This window comes from Herpailurus yagouaroundi, unplaced genomic scaffold (assembly GCF_014898765.1).
Source record: "Herpailurus yagouaroundi ecotype Mexico unplaced genomic scaffold, PumYag 67623, whole genome shotgun sequence".
Taxonomy (NCBI): Eukaryota; Metazoa; Chordata; class Mammalia; order Carnivora; family Felidae; genus Herpailurus; species Herpailurus yagouaroundi.
In genome coordinates, this window is record NW_024420424.1 from 6,909,273 (window position 1) to 6,928,931 (window position 19,659).

Sequence of the window (19,659 nt, forward strand, 5' to 3'; positions counted from 1 at the left end):
GTTTGTTTATTTGTGAGAGAAAGAGAGAGAGACAGACTGTGAGTGGGGGAGGAGCTGAGACAGAAGGAGACACAGAATCGAAGCAGCTCCAGGCTCTGAGCTGTCAGCACAGATCCAGACGTGGGACTGGAACTCACAAACCGTGCGATTATGACCTGATCTGAAGTTGGACGCTCAACCAACTGAGCCCCCCAAGCGCCCATTTTGGGAGGTTTTTGACTACCAATTTCAATTTCATTGCTGGTTATCAGTCTGTCGAAATTTTCTTTTTCTTCCAGTTTTAATTTTGTAGTTTATATGTTTTCTCGGAATTTATCCATTTCTTCCTTATTTACCAATTTGTTTGCATAAAGTTTTTCATAATATTCTCTTATAGTTTGTATTTCTGTGGTATTTGTGGTTATCCCTCCTGTCTCATTTGTGATTTTATTTATTTGGGTCTTTCTCTTTTTTGATATGTCTGGCTAGGATAGGAGTTTATCAGTTTTATTAATTTTTTTCAAAGTACCTGCTCCTGGTTTCATTGATTTGTTTGTTCTTCTACTATTGATTTTGATTCTGTGTCATTTATTTTTCATGTAATTTTTATTATTTCTCTTCTGCTGCTGCCTTTTGGCTATGTTTCTTGTTCTTTTTCTAGCTCCTTTACGTGTAAGGTTAGGTTTTGTCTTTGAGAATTCCTTGCTTCTTGCAGTAGGCTTGTCTTGGTATACACTTCCCCTCTTATTGACTGGTTTTACTGTATCCCAAAGGTTTTGGATTGTCCTGCTTTCATTTTCATTTGTTTCCCTGTATTTTTTAATTTTCTTTAATTTTCTAGTTGACTTAGTCATTCTTTAGAAGGATGTTCTTTAACCTCTTTGTATTTGTAGTCTTTCCAAATGTTTTCTTGTGGTTTACTTCAAGTTTTATCGTGTTGTGGTTAGAAAAGTTGCATGGTATGATCTCAATCTTTTTGTACTTCTTGGGGCCTTATTTGTGACCTAGTGTGTGATCTTTTCTGGAGTATGTCCCATGTGCTCTGAAAAAGGAGGTGTATTGTGTTGATTTAGCATAAAATGTTCTGCATGCATTTGTTAAATCCATCTGGTCCAGTGTGTCATTCAAAGCCATTGTTTCTTTGTTCATTTTCTGCTTAGGTGTTCTGTCCATCATTGTTAAGTAGAGTGTTTAAGTCCCCTACTATTATTGTATTATTATCAATAAGTTCCTTTATGTCTGTTATTGTTTTATATATTTGGGTGCTTTCATGTTGAGGGCATAAATATTTACAATTGTTAGATCTTTTTGGAGAGACCCCTTTATTATGATATAATAACCTTCTTCATTTCTTGTTAAAGTCTTTTGTTTAAAATCTAGTTTGTCTGATATACATATAGTGACTCTGGCTTGCTTTTGACGTCCATTTACAAGATAAATATTTACCTATCCCCTAACTTTCAATGTGCAGGTGTCCATAGGTCTATCATGAGTTTCTTGTAGGCAGGTTATAGATCGGTCTTGTGTTTTTATCCATTTTGGTACATTATGTCTTTTGATTGGAGTATTTAGTCCTTTTATATTCAGCGTGATTATTGATATGAATTTAGTGCCGTTTTATTACTTGCTTTGTCATTGTTTTTGGATATTTTCTCTGTTCCTTTCTTGTCTTTGTCTCTTTTGGTCTTCCTTTCCCACTTGAAGAGTCCTTTTTAATATTTCTTGCAGGGTTGCTTTAGTTGTCATGAACTCATTTAGTTTTTATTTGTCTGGGACGTTCTTTATCTCTCATTTGATTCTGAATGATGGCCTTGCTGGATGGAGTAGTCTTGTCTGCAGATTTTTCCCATTCAGCTTTGAATATATCATGCCACTCCTTTCTGGCTTGCCACGTTTCTATGAAGGGATTTGCTACTACCTTATGCATCTTCCCTTGTAAGTTAGGGGCTTCTTTTGTCTTGCTGCTTTTATGATTTTTTTCTTTATTACTATATTTTGCGAATTTAATTATATGTCTTGGTGTTCTGCTTTTGTTGATTTTGATGAGAGTTCTCTGTACCTCTTGGATTTGTATGTCTGTTTCCTTCCCCAGATTATGAAAGTTTTCAGCTATTATTTTCTCAAATATACCTTTTACTCTCTTTACTCTCTCTTTTTGTGGGGCTCTCATGATACAAATATTATTACATTTGATGGTGTCACTGAGTTCCCTATGCCTGATGCCATGATGTATCGTTCTTCTTTCTCTCTTTTGTTCAGATTCATTATTTTCTGTAATTTTATCTTCTTCTTCCTCTTTTTTTTTTTTTTTTTTTTTTTTTTTTTTTTTTTGAGAGAGCATGTGAGTGGGGGATAGAGACAGAGGTAGAGAGAATCTTAAGCAGGCTCCACACCCAGTGAAGAGCCTGACATGGGGCTCAATCCCATGACTCTGGGATCATGAACTGAGCTGAAATTAAGAGTCAGACACTCAACCAACTGAGTCACCCAGGCGACCCCCATAATTCTATCTTCTGTATCATTTGTTCATTTGTCTACTTCTTCCATGCTTGTGGTCATTACATCCAGTCTGTTTCAAATCTCAGTTATTTCTGTTTTAATTTTTGAATGATTGTTTTTAGCTCTTTTATTTCTATGGTAAATGTGTTTGTGATGTCTTCCATGTTTTTCTGAAGTCTAGGCAGTAACCTATGATTGTTGCTTTAAATTCTGCATTAGGCATATTATATCTGTTTTGATTAGATCTCTGGCTTTGACCTTTTCTTGTTCTTTCTTTTGGGATAAATTACTCTATGTAGACATTTTCTTTATGTCTTTATCTTTTTCTGTGTGTTGGAAAAGCCTGTTAGGTTTCCTGTTCCTGAGTAATGGCTTCATGAAAAAGAGGTCATATAATGTTTAGGACTCGGAACTTCAGGAAGTGTCTCTGCTTTATTCCTCAGTTTAGTCATCTGCAGAGGTTCTCCTTCCCTTCAGTGGGTAGTGTTGGGACCTTGGCCAGAATGTCGTGCGTTTTAAGTAGGTGTGCTGTTGTCTGCTATCTAAGAGAGACCTGATAGTATTTCCACTAGAACTAAAGCTTTGCAGAGCTCTGTGGTCAGTAGATGTGGTGCATGAATGGGTGTTTACTGGTCTTGTGGTCTCAGACACTTGTCTGAGAAAAGCAGTACCAGCAGAGCACAAGGGGATAGGACTTGGTGTAAGCAGGTTAAGCAGCCAATGTTGGTGCCATGTTGTTTCCTGAAGTTGGTTTATACTGAGGGTGGGGAGGGGAGTGGCACCAGCCAGTTGGAGTCCATGCTGGCTCATCTGAGGGAACCCCTTCTAGAAGAGCGAATAATTTCCACTCGTGCATAGTAGGTGTTTTTCAGATCTCTGTTTTCACACTGTCTTTCCCCGGGTTGCTTGCCTGCCTGGAGCAGTGCAGTGCCCTTTCACCTCTATCACAGCCAATCCTGCTACTTTAAACTCAAAACTTTCTTGAGGGAATGGTACCCACTTGGTCTTTTTGCCTTATAAAGCAATGCCACCTCTCACAAATGCATTCTAAGAAGAGGGAACAGTGTCTCCCTATGCACAGATTGCACTGTTTGTGGAACAAACAGCAACAGGGTTGCTTGCCTGCCTTCTGTCCAGTAGTAGGACAGTGCACTCCAGTCTCTATTCTAGCCAAGCCCACCAACCTCTAATACTCCAGTCTTTGATTCCACTGGTTGCAAAAACTCATGAAAATCAGCTCCTCTCATTTTCCACCAGTGGCTTTGGGGGATGTGTTGTTCTTGTGTGTATCTCTGTGCAATCCAGTGTTTCTGCAGCACACACGGTCGGTCTCTCCCCCAAACCACACCTCAGAACTGCCTACTTTCTTCAGTGTGGCTTCTTCTCTCTTTCTAGTTGTGGCATTTGTTTTATCAGTTCTCAGGTCAAATTCTTAGGTATTCAGAATGATTTGATAGTTATTTACCTGTCTTTTGAGGGACAGGGTAAGCCTAGGGTCCCTCTACTATGCTGCCATCTTAGCTCTCTCCTGTCATACATATTTTCAAAGTGTCTTATACAGGTCAGTTTTTTTCTCCCTATGACCCCCCCCCCCCCAGCAGAATATGTCTATAGCCATTTTCTTACTTTTTCAACAATAAATTAGTGAGCAGTCTGTTAGCTAGAACATTATCTATCTATATGTCTGTCTGTTTTAAGGGGATTTTGATCCATTTTGAGTTAATTTTTATATATGATGTAAGATAGAGGTCCAACTTTATTCCTTTGCATGTAGATAACTACTAGTCTTAGTACCATTTATCTAAAAGATGTTGTTTTATCTGTTGCATTGTCTTGACACCTTGTGGAAAATCAGTTCATCACAAATGTGGTGTTTTATCTGGAGTCACATTTTTCTCTCATTGATATGTGTTTCTGTTATTTATGCCAGGAATGTACTGTCTTAAAATATGTAACTTTATACACCAATTTCTAAGCCCAAAGTACTTTTTTTGCCAAAAGTTGTTACTATTTTCTTTTTTTGTTTGTAAGCTCATTTTAAGAAACCAGCATCTAGCTTTTATAATGTGCCTTTTTTTCTAAGAGATGATGAATATTTTTTGTTTGTATGTTGGCTATTTATATTTCTAAAGGCATCATCCATCTTATGACTCATGCCAAACCTCTCCTCTGAATAACTTAAAATGTTAATTATTGGATTTGAAATAAGGGTTATCCTTTTTGAACCTAGTGAAGAGTTTTTGCTTTTTGTTTTTGTTGTCTTTTTTAGGAATGTACACAAAGGAAAATCAGTTCTAAAATAGTATCTAATTAGGGGTACCTGGGTGGCTCAATCAATTATATGTCCGACTCTTGATTTTGGCTCAGGTCATGATCTCGTGGTTGTGAGATTGAGCCCTGGGTTGGGGTCTGCACTGGGCACGTAGTCTGCTTAAGATGATCTGCCTTTCTCTCTGCTCCTTTCCAACTCAAGCACACTCTCTCAAAAAAATTAAAAAGTAAAATAGTATATAATTAATTTAAGGAAATTTCTGAAATATTTTATTTTTCATTTTAAATATTCTTTAGGTCTGCAAAGAAAGCAGAGTTGGAAGAAAATCAGCGGAGTTATAAACAGAAAAAGAAAAGGCGACGCATTAAGGTTCAAGAAGACTCATCCAGTGAAAACAAGGTAATGACATTTATTCTGTGCTTGAATCATAACTGGCACCATAGACTATAGTAAATATGTTACTACCTCTTTGCATTCCATTCATTAATTTAATTTTTATGGTTTATATTTTAATACTTTTGTGGAAAGATTGACTTATTGATATAAATATGCAGTAATATTAATAATATTTGCAGTAATATAATAATACATAAATAGCAGTAATGTGATATATTATCAATTTTTTTTTGTTCCTTAACTAAATTTGATGGAAATTTTAAGTTGTTCTTAGTTATTTTACATTCTTGGAGCTATAGAGTTGACGAGAAGTGTTCTGTTTTCTGAAGACATAAAACATTTTATCCTGAATAATGACTCATGTGTGAGTAAACTTCTTCTAGCAATGATGTTAGCCAATTGGAATTTCTTACATGTAATCAGGATTATGTAAGTACAAGTTCTCTGTAATATGTTTCATTCTGTCAACACTAGGCTCCCAGAGGGGGGGGCGGCGCCCCCCTCATTTCTTTTTATTTTATTTTATTTTATTTTATTTTATTTTATTTATTTATTTTTTTTTTCAACGTTTTTATTTATTTTTGGGACAGAGAGAGAGCATGAACAGGGCAGGGGCAGAGAGAGAGGGAGACACAGAATCGGAAACAGGCTCCAGGCTCTGAGCCATCAGCCTAGAGCCTGAGGCGGGGCGAACTCACGGACCGCGAGATCGCGAGATCGTGACCTGGCTGAAGTCGGACACTTAACCAACTGCGCCTCCCAGGCGCCCCTCATTTCTTTTCAAATGAAACTTTTAACCATTTCTAAGTGTACATTTCAGTGGTCTTAATTACATTCACAACTGATAACTCTGTAATTAGCCTCTGGTAACTTCTTCCAGTTTCTGTGTTTGTGAATTTGTCCATTTTATATACTTCATATAAGTGAAATCATACAATATTTGTCTTTTTGTGTCTGGCTTATTTCACTGACAATGTTTTCAAGGCACGTCCGTGTTGTAGCATGTATCAGAATTTCCTTTCTTTTTAAGGCTAAATAATATTCTCTTTATGTATATATCACGTTTTGTTTATCCATTCATTTGTTGATGAACATTTGGGTTGTTTCCATCTTTGGGTATTTTGAGTAATGTCATAAATGTGGGCATAGAAATATTTGAGTACCTGCTTTTAATTTTGGTTATAATCTGAGGTATGGAATTGCTGGGTCATGTGGTAATTCTATATTTAACTTTTTGAGGCACCATCACACTGTTTACCCAGTGTACTAGGCTTCCAATTTTTCTACATCTTCACCAACATTTCTTATTTTTTATTTTAAAAATAGTCATCCTAATGGGTGCAAGATAGTATCTTATTTGTGGTTTTGATTTATTTATTTATTAAAAAATGTTTTAATGTTTATTTTGAGAGGGAAAGAGAGACAGCAAGCAGGGGAGGGGCATAGAGAGACGGAGACAGAATCTGAAGCAGACTCCAGGCTCTGAGCTGTCATGTCAGCACAGAGCCCAACACGGGGCTCAAACTCACAAGCTGTGAGATCCAGACCTGAGATGAAGTCTAATGCTTAACAAACTGAGCCGCCCAGACACCCCTGTGGTTTTGATTTAAATTTCCCTAATTACAAGTAATATTGAACATCTTTTCACAGGATTATTGGATATTTCTGTATCTTTGGAGAAATATCTGTTCCAGTCCTTTACCTCCTTTTCTGGGTTGTTTTCAATTAATGCTCTTCCTTTTTGCAAAGTATAATTTTAAAGCTCTTCAGTATGTTTTGTTTTACTTTTTCTTGTTAAATTAATTATTGGAATGTGAAATGGATAAATTAGACAATTTTGTGGTATTTATCTCTCATCGTTTAAATTCCATAGAGTAATTCTGAAGAAGATAAAGATGAAGAGGAAGAGGAAGAGGAAGAAGAAGAAGATGAAAATGATGATTCCAAGTCTCCTGGAAAAGGCAGAAAGAAAATTCGAAAGATTCTTAAAGATGATAAGCTAAGAACTGAAACACAAAATGCTCTTAAGGAAGAGGAAGAGAGGCGAAAACGTATTGCTGAGAGGGAACGTGAACGAGAAAAATTGAGAGAGGTAAACCAGTTTTTATTTATGATTTCAAAAAATATGACTCATGTATGTATATATATACATATATATCAGTATTTTTTCATGTATGTATATATATACATATATATCTCTGTATTTTAAGAACATAATGTTGTAATCACTACAGATTTTTAGTTATGGTTGCTTTTCCCTATTAGTATTTTATGCAAATTAAGATCTTCATTAGGCCATATTAATATAATTAGGTACATGGAAAGATTTGAAATTCTTGAATGATCACCAAAGTGATTGTGTTTTATATGAAGTAGAAAAATGTTTAAAGATTATTGCTCAAATTCATAAAGTATTTTAAATTTTTAAATAAACTTTTTTTGATTATAAGTTTTCAAGCAGATATACAGGCAAAGGGAATAGTATTATAAATCTTCATGTACCAAAAACAGTTACCAACTTCAGGAGTTACAACACATGGCCAGTCTTGTTTCATCTATTCTCTTATCTTCATATTATTTTGGAGACGTCTCAGAAATCATATCATTCTGTCTATATATATATCAGAGTATATTGTCAAAAGATAAGTACTGTTTAGACATTATTATGGTACCCTTTTTGTGCTTAAAATTTGACTTTCCATAGTATCATCAAATACCTAGTTAACATTCCACATTTCTTCATTTCCCTCACAAACGTATTAGTGTTTTTTAAAAATTGTTGGTATGTATCAGGATCTTAAGAATGCCTTACTACATGTTATGTTGCATTTAAATGTTATACCTTGTAAGTCTATTTTAAATCTGAAAATTTTCCTTTTTCTCTTTCCATTTTTTTTTTCTTTCTTGGAGTACATTTGTTGAAAAAGCTAGATTATTCATGTAGAATTTCCTATATTCTGAGCTTTTCTTGTTGCATTTCTGTGGTGTATTTTCACTGGCTCCCGTTTGCTCTATAAACTGTTGGATGTAGAGGTCTGATCAGTTTTAGATTCAGTTATTTTTTTGGCAAAAATACTCATGGATGGTAATATACACCTCTTCTTGCATCTCACTTTTTGGTACTTCTAAGTGTTATCTCTTTTTGTGATGTTACTTAAATTGTATTTTAAAAATTTAAACAATAATCATTAGGTAAATGGACATTAATATTCTATATTATTATTTTCTTCTGATCCCTATCAGTATATATACAGGTGTTTCACATAACTGCAGTCACTATATGCGGTATATGCTGTATTTTCCTCTCCTGTTTATTTCATATAATTTAAATGTATATAAACATGTTCCATGTACTTTTAATTGGTTTATAATGTTTCTTTTCTAATTAACATTTTATTAAATTCAATAAATGTGCTTTTTAAAAATCAAATATTATCATAAGGCTACATTGAAAAAAAAAGTCTTCTACTCAGACTCTACTCAAAGGTAATGACTCAGTTCTTCTAGACGTTCTTTGCTCTTAACCTATATGATTGTTTAATATGCTTATAATGCTGTTTTCTTTATTTCTCAGTTTTAGACATTACCATTATTATATGATAACCGCAGATTTAGTTTTCATCTACTGCCTGCCAAACACAGAATTCCCTCCTCCCATTCCCTCAGTATGGTTATGCCACAGTTCTGATGAAATCGTTAGTCAGTGTTTGCATGACTATAACGGTAAATATTCACAGCAGGGCTATGTAGTGTTTATTGCATGTATATCTCATACACACACATATGTGTATATACGTATTGTGTATAATGATTACATTCCTTTTTACATTTTCTAAATTTCTTTAAAAATTTTTTTAAAAATGTTTATTTATTTTGAGAGACAGAGCATGAGTCAGGGAGGGGCAGAGAGAGAGGGAGAGAGAGAATCCCAAGCAGTCTCTGTGCTGTCCATACAGAGCCAGACGCAGGGCTTGAACCCACAAACTGTGAGATCATGAATCCAGAGTCCATGCTGAATGGACTGAGCCACCCAGGCGCCCCATTCAAAAAAATTTTTTAATGATTATTTTTTAGAGAGCATGCATACGCGTGAGCGAGCATGAGAGGGGGAGGGGCAGAGAGAGAGAGGGAGACACAGAATCTGAAGCAGGCTTCAGGCTCTGAGCTGTCAGCACAGAGCCTGACGTGGGGCTCTAACTCACAGACCATGAGATCATGACCTGAGCAAAAGTCAGATGCTTAACCAACAGGGCCACCCAGCATTTTCTGGAGATAATTTTCTAGAGTTAATGCTGGATGCCCGTAGCATTTTCTATAGTTAATAATGTTTTAGATTATTTTTTCTTATTTTCTGCATACATATGACTAATTCATTTCCTATGTTTTTAGTAAAACCCTAAAATCCCTCAATAATTTTAAAACACATCAGGTGATTGATCAGTTTATTTCTTTTTTCTTTGAAATGATACTGCTGGAGCCTTGTTTTCTCATTCTAATCTTGTCTGTTTCATCTATTTTCACTGTTCTGGGAATTCCCACACCTATCTCTTGTTTTAGATCTCTTGTTTCCTAGATACTTATTTTCCCATGCACCTTGCTTCCCAGAATTTTTGAAGTGGGTAGATACCTTACTTTAATAATGGACTAATTTGGTAATCTGGTAGGTTTGACTGTTCTTATTTACCTGTATTTTTTTTAAGGGGGGATAGATACATGTCCCTCTTTTATTTTTAATGTTTATTTTTGAGAGACTGAGAGAGACAGAGCACAAATGGGAGAGGGACACAGAGAGGGAGACAGAATCCAAAGCAGGCTCCAGGCTCTGAGCTGTGAGCTCAGAGCCAGACGCAGGGCTCAAATCCACGAACTGCGAGATCATGACCTGAGCTGAAGTCGAATGCTTAGCCAATGGACTCACCCAGGAGCCACCTTACCTGTATTTTTTTTAATGTTTATTCTTGAGAGAGAGAGAGAGAGAGAGGGAGAGAGAGAGAGAGATTGAGCAGAAGCCCTCTCGAGTGGGGGAGGGGCAGGTAGAGAGGGGGGCACGGAATCTGAAGCAGGCTCCAGGCTCTGAGCTGTCAGCACAGAGCTGGATGCAGGGCTCAAACCCACAAACCATGAGATCATGACCCGAGCCAAAGTCAGAGGCTTAGCCAGCTGGGCCACCAGGTGCCCTGACTGTTACTTGTTTAGAGTTTCAACCAATTTTCCTTTCACTCCACACCTCTTTCAAACTATTGTGTTTAACTGATACCTCCTTGTCTTGTACTTCTGAGGAATAATACGAAATATGTGATTCTCGTTGGTTTTTTTCTCTATAGGTACTTAAGTTTCGGACTTTTTCCTTAAACTTTAAAAAAAATATTTGTTTCTTTTTGAAGGAGAGAGAGACAGAGTGCAAGTGGGGCGAGGGTCAGAGAAAGAGGGAGACAGAATCCAAAGCAGGCTTCGGGCTCTGAGCTGTCAGAAGGTTTAGCCATTCTGAAGGTTTTTTTTTTTTTTTTTTAATCTTGATGAGGTCCCAGTAGTTCATTTTTGCTTTTAATTCCCTTGCCTCTGGAGACATGTTAAGTAAGAAATTGCTGTGGCCTAGTTCAAAGAGGTTGTTGCCTGTTTTTCTCCTGTAGGATTTTGATGCTTTCTTGTCTCACATTTAGGTAATTCACCCATTTTGAACTTCTTTTTGTGTGTGGTTTAAGAAAGTGGTCCCGTGTCATTCTTCATATCGCTGTCCAGTTGTCCCAGTACCACTTGCTTTGTCAAAGATTAGTTGTCCATATATTTGTGGGTCCGTTTCTGGGTTCTCTATTCTGTTCCATTGATCTGTATGTTTTATGCCAGTGCATACTGCTTGATGATTACAGCTTTGTAATGCCCCTTGAACTTCGGAATTGTAATGCCTCTAGCTTTGGTTTTCCTTTTAAAGAATATTTTGGCTGTTTGGGATCTTTTCTGGTTCCATACAAATTTTAGGATTGTTTGTTCTAGCTCTGTGAAAAATGCTGGTGTTATTTTGAATGTGTAAATTGCTTTGGGTAGTATCAACATTTTAACAATATTCTACCAATCTATGAGTATGGTATGTTTTTCCATTTCTTTGTGTCTTCTTCAGTTTCCTTCATAAGCTTTGTATAATTTTCAGCATACCTCTGTGTTAGGTTTATTCCTAGGTATTTTATGGTTTTTTGTGCAGTTGTAAATGGGATTGATTCCTTGAGATCTCTTTCTGCTGCTTCATTATTGGTGTATAGAAATGCAGCTGATTTCTTTTTTTTAGTATTTATTTATTTTGTGTGTGAGAGAGAGGGGAGCGGAGAGAGAGAATCCCAAGCAGGCTCCATGCTGTCAGCACAGAGCTGGACGTGTGACTTGATCTCATGAACTGCGAGATTATGACCTGAGCTGAAATCAGGAACTGGAAGCTTAACCGACTGAGCCACTCAGGCCCTGCAACTGATTTCTGTACATTGATTTTTATATCCCATGACTTTGCTGAATTCATGTATCCATTCTGGCAGTTTTTTGGTGGAGTCTTTCTGGCTTTCCATGTAGGATATCATGTCATCTTGAAAAGTGAAAGTTTAACTTCTTCCTTGCCGATTTGGATGCCTTTTATTTCTTTTTGTTGTCTGATTGCTGGGGCTAGGGCTTTTAGTACTATGTTGAATAATAGTGGTAAGAGTGGACATCCCTGTCATGTTGTTGATCTAAGGGGAAAAGCTCTCCCTTTTTCCCCACTGAGGATGATATTAGCTGTGGGCCTTTAATATATATGGCTTTTATGAACTTGAGGTATATTCCTTAGATCTCTACTTTCTTGAGGGTTTTTATCAAGAAACGATGCTGTATTTTGTCAAATGCTTTTTTTGCATCTATTGAGATGATCACGTGGTTCTTATTCCTTCTTTCATTAATGTGATATATCACATTGATTGATTTGCAGATATTGTGCCACCCATACAGCCCAAGAATAAATCCCTCTTGATCATGGCAAGTAATTCTTTTGACGTGTTATTGAATTTGATTTGGTAGTATCTTATTGAGAATTTTTGCATCCAGGTTCATTAATTGTCTTGTAATTCTCCGTTTTACTGGGGTCTTTGTCTGGTTTTGGAATCAAGGTAATGCTGGCTTCATAGAATGAGTTTGGAAACTTCCCTTCCATTTCTATTTTTTGGAACAGTTTGAGGAGAATAATTATTAACTCATCTTTAAATGTCTGTGGAATTCCCTTGGGAGGCCATCTGGCCCAAGACTTATTTATTTGGAGGTTTCTTATTACTAATTCAATTTCATTGCTGGTTATGAGCCTGTTCAAAATTTCTATTTCTTCCTCTTTGAGTTTTTGTAGTGTGTGAGTTTCTAGGAATTTGTTCATTTCCAGATTGTCCTGTTCGTTGGCATATAATTTTTCAAAGTATTCTCTAATAATTGTTTGCATATCTATCTGTTGTGTTGGTTGTGATCTCCCTTCTTTCATTCATGATTTTATCTATGGTCCTCTCTCCTTTCTTTTTGAGAAATCTGGCTAGGGGTTTATCAGTTTTGTTTATTCCTTCAAATAACCAGCTCTTAGTTGGTTTTTTTCCCCAGCTCTTAGTTTTATTGTTGTTTCCTACTGTTTTTTTTTTTAAATTCTATTTCGTTTATTTCTGCTCTGTTCTTTATTATTTCCTTTTTGTTGGCTTTGGGCTTTATTTGCTGCTCCTTTCCTTGCTCCTTTAGGTATAAGTTTAGGTTGTGTGTTTGAGACCTTTATTGCTTCTTGAGATAGGCATGGATTACAATGTACTTTCCTCTTAGGATTGCCTTTGCCACATGCCAAAAGGTTTGGACTGTTGTGTTTTCATTTTCATTTGCTTCTCTGTATTTTTTAATTTCTCCTTTAATTTCCATTTATTCTTTAGTAGGATGTTCTTTAACCTCCATGTATATGAGGGCTTTACACATATTTTCTTGTGGTTGATTTACAGTTTCATGGCTTTGTGGTCTGAAAATAGACAGCATATGATCTTGATCTTTTTGTGTCTGTTGAAGGCTGATTTGTGATCCAGTATGTGATCTCTTGGAGAATGTTCCATGTGTACTCACGAAGACTGTGTATTCTGCTTTCTAATATCTGTTAAGTCCATCTGGTCCTTCAGAGCCGTTGTTCCTTGTTGATTTTCTGACCATATGATCTGTCCATTGCTGTAAGGTGAGGTATTAAAGTCTCCTACAATAATGGTATTATTACCAATGAGTTTCTTTGTTTGTGATTAATTGATTTATATATCTGAGTGCTTCCAACTTGAGGGCATAAATATTTATAATTGTTAGATCTTCTTGATTAGTAGATCCCTAAATTATTATATAATGCCCTTCTTCATCTCTGGTTACAGTCTTTCTTTTAAAATCTAGTTTGTCTAATATAAGTATGGATACTCTGGCTTTCATTTCACCTCCATTAGCATAATAGATGGTTCTCTATCCCCTCACTTTCAATCTGCAGGTGTCCTCAGGTCTAAAATTAGTCTCTTGTAAAGTCTCTTGGCAGCATATAGATGGATCTTGGGCTTTTAACCATTCTGATACCTAACATCTTTTGATTGGGCATTTAGCCCATTTACATTCAGGGTGATTTTTGAAAGATATGTATTTAGTGCCATTGTGTCATGTGTAGATTTCATGTTTCTTGTGATGTTCTTTGGTCCTTTGTAGTCTTTGCTGCTTTGTACTCAGAGAGTCTACCTTAGAATTACTTGCAGGGCTGGTTTAGTGGTCACGAACTCCTTTAACTTTTGTTTGGGCATGTTTATCTCTATTCTGAATGACAGACTTGCTAGATAAAGGATTCTTTGGTGTGTATTTTTCATATTCAGCACATTGAATGTTTCCTGCCACTCTCTTCTGGCCTGCCAAGTTTCGGTGGACAGGTCTGCTACTACCCTTATGTGTCTACCCTTGTAGGTTAAGGCCTGTATGTCCGTAACTGCTTTCTGAATTTTCTTTTTCTTTATATTTTGCAAGGTTCTCTATGATATGTTGTGGTGTTGACCCATTTTTGTTGATTTTCAAGGGAGTTCTCTGTACCTTTTGGATTTGGATGCCTGTTTCCTTCCCCAGATTAGGGAAGTTCTCAGCTATAATTTATTCAAATAAACCTTCTGCCCTTTTCTCTCGCTCTTCTTCTGGGACTCATATGGTATGGATATTGTTTCATTTCATGGAATCACTTAGTTCTCTAATTCTCCCCTCGTGATCTAGTAATTTCCTTTCCCTTTTTTTTCATCTTTATTATTTTCCATAATTGTGTCTTCTATTTCACCTGTTCTCTCCTCTGCTTCTTCAGTCCTCGCTGTCACTGTGTCTAGTTTAGTTTGCATCTCAACTATAGCATATTTTAATTCATTCTATTTTTAGGTCTTTGATCTCTGCAGCAAGGGTTTCTTTGGTATCTCCTATGCTTTATTCAAGCCCAGCTATTAGTCTTATGACTTTGGTCTAAATTCTTATTCACATATATTATTTGTATCTGTTTTGAGCAAGTTTCTAGCTGTGATTTCTTCTTCACCTTTTTTTCAGAGAAAATTCCTCCATTGTCATTTGGACTAAGTTTCTGTCTTTTGCGTGTTTTAAAAGCTTTTTATTTCCTGCATCCGAGAGTACTGCTATTTTATTTATTTTAATTTTTTAAATGTTTTTATGTGTATTTATTTGAGTATAGTTGACACAGTCTTACATTAGTTTCAGGTGTACAATATAATGATTCAACAAGTTTGTTATGCTATGTTCAGTGTCACTAATCCTCTGGGAAATGCAAATCACAACCACGATGTCACCTTATCCATGTAAGAATGGCCAGAATCAAGAAGAGAAGAAACGACAAATGTTGGCAAGGATGTGGAGAAAAACGAACCCTCTTGCCCTATTGGTGGGAATGTAAATTAGTATAGCTATTTGGGAAAACAGCATGGAAGTTCATCAAAAAATTGAAAATAGAACTACCCTTTGATACAGGAATCACATTACTGGGCATTTACCCCCCAAATACAAAAGCACTAATATGGAGGGATACATGCACCCCTCTGTTTATTGAAGCACTATTTATAGTAGCCAAACTATGGAAGCAGCCCATGTCCATCGATAGATGAATGGATAGAGAAAACTGGTGTGTATATTCCACACAGTGGAATATTATTCAGCCTTAAAAAAGAATGAAATCTTGCCATCTGCAACAACATGGCTAGAGCTAGAGAATATAATGCTAAGTGAAATCAGTCAGGTAGAGAAAGACAAATTCTGTATGATCTTACCATATGAAGAACTTAAGGAACAAAACAAATAAGCAAAGGAAAAAAAGAGAGAGAGACAAACCTAGAAACAGACTCAAGTATAGAGAACAAACTAATGGTTACCGGAGGGGAGATGGGTGGGGTTATTGGGACAGGGATTAAAGATTACACTATAAAGACAATGAAAAAAATAAACAGACAAAAAATTATCTCCTCCTACATTCAAGATGAAGTTTGAATAATCCCCAATCCCTAAGATAGCACTTAATAATAAAAATATTATCCAAACCACTAATGAACATATGGTTCCAAAGTCTTAATTAGAGCCTTGTGCATGAGTTTTCTAGTGATATATTAAAATATTATTACAAACTTAGCAACTTAAAATAAGACAAAATTATTATCTTACAGTCCTGTAAGTTAGGAGCTTGATAGTGGCCTGAGTGTGGCTCTACTGGGTTGCCTCCTCAGTGTCTCACCAAGTAGAAATTGAGGTGTTAGCCAGAATGGAGATTTTTATATAAGACTGTGTGTCATTTTTAAGGTCACTTTTTGTCAGACTTAAGTCTTTTGTAGCTTGTAGCATTGAGATCCTTAGCTCCTAGACACTTCTCTTCACAGCATGGCTTTGAGACCAGTAAGAGACTATTTCTTACCACTTGTCTTTTAAATGGCTCATCTTGGGGCGCCTGGGTGGCGCAGTCGGTTAAGCGTCCGACTTCAGCCAGGTCACGATCTCGCGGTCCGTGAGTTCGAGCCCCGCGTCGGGCTCTGGGCTGATGGCTCAGAGCCTGGAGCCTGTTTCCGATTCTGTGTCTCCCTCTCTCTCTGCCCCTCCCCCGTTCATGCTCTGTCTCTCTCTGTCCCAAAAAAAAAAAAAAAAAAAAGTTGAAAAAAAAATAAATGGCTCATCTTGATTGGGTCTGGCCCACCTAGGAGAATCCTCTTTTTGGTTTAATCAAACCCAGCTGATTATTTCAATTATGGGAATGATATCCCATTCATATTTACAGATGGTCAACCACACTCAAACGGATGGGAATATATAGGGTGTTTACACCAGAGGATGGGGATATTAGGGACCGTTTTAGGATGCTGCCTGCCACACCATGCAAACAGGACAAGACATTCAGGAATTTTCCATTTTGACTAATAGATTTGCCCCAGTGATACAAAGCTGGCACACATCCAAGCTAGGACACAGTGAAAAATTTAGTGAATTCTTAGTCTATGTCAGATACTTTGCATACATTGTCTTATTTAATGTCTACAACAACTCCTGAAGGCTGTTTATAATCTTTCCTACTTTGCAGATGGAAAAACTGAAGCTGAGAGGATTTAAGTAACTTGTTAAAATGGAGTTTGGATCTAAATGGTCTGTGGTATTTATTCTCCACTAGGATGTTATCTAGTATAGTATTAATTCTGATTTGTATATCATTTACAGTTTTACACAAGTACAGTATCTATTCAGGTAATTTATCACAGTTTTGTGACTTATTTTTTATTTTTTCATGCAAGAATGATACTGAGGTTATGGTTTAAAAAGAGTGTCCTTCTAAAGAGACATTTAAAAACATTTACAGATGAAATTCCATGCTTTCTCAGGTTTGCTTCAAAATCATTTGTGGGATCTGAGGAGTTAGAGAATGGGTAGGAGGAGGCTGCCAGTGGAAAAAAAACTGACCAGAAGTTGTTAATTTTTGAAGATGGATAATGGGTAACAGGGCTGATTATACTATTCTTTCTACTTTTGTTTACCTTTGAAAATTTCCATAGTGAATATTAAGTAATCCATAGTTACAGTTTTAAAATTTTTTTTTTTTTCAACGTTTATTTATTTTTGGGACAGAGAGAGACAGAGCATGAACGGGGGAGGGGCAGAGAGAGAGGGAGACACAGAATCGGAAACAGGCTCCAGGCTCTGAGCCATCAGCCCAGAGCCCGACGCGGGGCTCGAACTCACTGACGGCGAGATCGTGACCTGGCTGAAGTCGGACGCTTAACCGACTGCGCCACCCAGGCGCCCCAACAGTTTTAAATAAGAAAGAAAATACTGGCTAAGTTTTATTCCTTATATGACATTCCTTACACATCGTAATGTCTGCAGTTATTTTTAAAGTTTATTTATTTATTTTGACAGAGCACACCTGTGCACAAATGGGGGAGGGGCATTGAGAGAGCGTGAGAGAATCCCAAGCAGGCTCTGTACTGTCAGAATGGAGCCCAACATGGGGTTCATTCTCATGAATTGTGAGATCATTACCTAAACCAAAGTCAAGAGTTGGATGCTTAACTGACTGAACCACCCAGGATCCCCATAATGTGTGTAATTTCAAAATAATGAATTTTATTGGTTTTCATGGAACAAAACTGTTTATAGAAGCATTTCCTTTATTAAAATAGTATTGTGTAGTGGTTAAGAGCAAGGACTCTAGTGTCTGATCCTCTGGGTGTAAATCTTAGTGTTGTGATATTTGATAATTGTATGACCTTGTATAAGTCATTTAACTTCTGGGTCTCTCACTTTTTTTTTAATTTGTAAAATGGGAATATTTATACCTATATTATACAGTTCTTGGTTGTAGTATGTAATGGATACATATTGGGATAAGACAGCAAAAAATGTATACACATACATGTATTCATGTGTATTTATATCCAAGTTTTCTTTTGAATAAGAAACTTATTTAAGATAACTGTTTTCCTTTTGCAGTTAGAGGATATTATATGTTGTTGTCATGTTTTTGAGCCTGTGGTTCTTAAACCAGTATTTCTAAAAGTTTTTTCCTTTCACAACGCATACTTCCACTGTTTTTTAGTGGAAGTCGTTTGGCATCTTGGGTGGGTCAGTTTTTGTTTGGGACTGGCTTTTACATTGTGGAACATCTGTATTTACCTTCCTCTCTGCCTATGTTACATACCAGTCCTTGTGACAACCTTATGTGCCCTTGCACATTTTCAGATGTTTTCTAGAAAATAGAACCATGCTTGTTTGCGAGCCATGTGTCTATTCAAATCTTTAGGGTGGTACCATATATAGAGTGTTTTAGAATACTACTTTTCTCAACAGCTTTACCTATCACGTGTGTTGATACATGTTAGGTGTGAACTGATGATTTAAATTAACCATATTACCACAGTGACTCAGTCTTGTACAGGTTTTTGATTTTGGAAAACCTGTATTAACCTGTGATATGTCCTGATCTTTTTGAATAAAGTATTGGATATGTGGTGTGTAAGTAGATGTGTCTATATTTTGGAAAAGTTTCCTTAGTATTGCTTGAAAGATTTCTCTGAGTTGGCTAACTGTAATTCCCTTTCTTGTAGGTGATAGAAATTGAAGATGCTTCACCCACCAAGTGTCCAATAACAACCAAGTTGGTTTTAGATGAAGATGAAGAAACCAAAGAACCTTTAGTGCAGGTTCATAGAAATATGGTTATCAAATTGAAACCCCATCAGGTAGATGGTAAGAAACAGTGATATGATTAAAGCATTTTTATTTTTTTATTTTTTTTAATTTTTTGAATATTTATTTTTGAGAGAGAGAGAGAGAGAGAGCGAGCAAGCAAGGAAGGGAGGGGCAGAGAGAGAGTGGGAGACACAGAATCCAAAGCAGGCCTCAGGCTTTGAGCTGTCATCACATGTCCAACGCAGGGCTGGAACTCATGAGCCGTGAGATCATGACCTCAGCTGAAGTCAGATGCCTAACCAACTGAGCTACCCAGGTGCCCCTAATTAAAGCATTTTTAATTAAGTTTTACCAATATTTGGTGTCTCCTGTGTGCCTTACATTCTGCTAAGCACTAGCAGTACATTGGTGAGGAAAACAAACATGAACCCTGCCCACTATGGAGCTCATAAATAGATGAGGAGAAACATTGGATGATTGTAAAGAAAATGAGTGTTATAGAAGGGGAAATAAGTGCCACTTACAAATGGTATATATAGCAAATGGATTCATATAGTCTCCAGTGGTTGGCTAAGGGCAGCTGCAGGGTAGGGAGAGGTACCACCATTAGCTAAAAGCTTTCTTCAGAAAATGCTATTTGAACATTTTCAGGTATATTTGTTAATAATATTCTGACATTGGTATTTTTAAAGATACCAAATTATCCCTTTTCTCCACTTTGTTAGAATGGAATCAGTAAGTCAGTTTTCAGTGTGTACATGAATGAATTCATAAGGGAAGTTCTATAGTTCCTACTTCTTGGATAGTGAATCCCCCTTTTT

At 36.6% G+C, this 19,659-nt stretch overlaps 1 protein-coding gene across 7 annotated transcripts in view; it reads left to right on the top strand.

The window, feature by feature from the left end:
* ATRX (ATRX chromatin remodeler) overlaps positions 1-19,659 on the top strand; it is a 300,724-nt gene that overhangs the window by 177,680 nt on the left and 103,385 nt on the right. For all 7 annotated transcript variants that reach the window (XM_040467879.1, XM_040467878.1, XM_040467882.1 and 4 more), the window contains 3 exons: positions 5,047-5,149; positions 7,020-7,238; positions 18,754-18,895. In XM_040467879.1, coding sequence (XP_040323813.1) covers positions 5,047-5,149; positions 7,020-7,238; positions 18,754-18,895 — 464 coding nt within the window. The remainder of the gene's footprint in view (positions 1-5,046; positions 5,150-7,019; positions 7,239-18,753; positions 18,896-19,659) is intronic.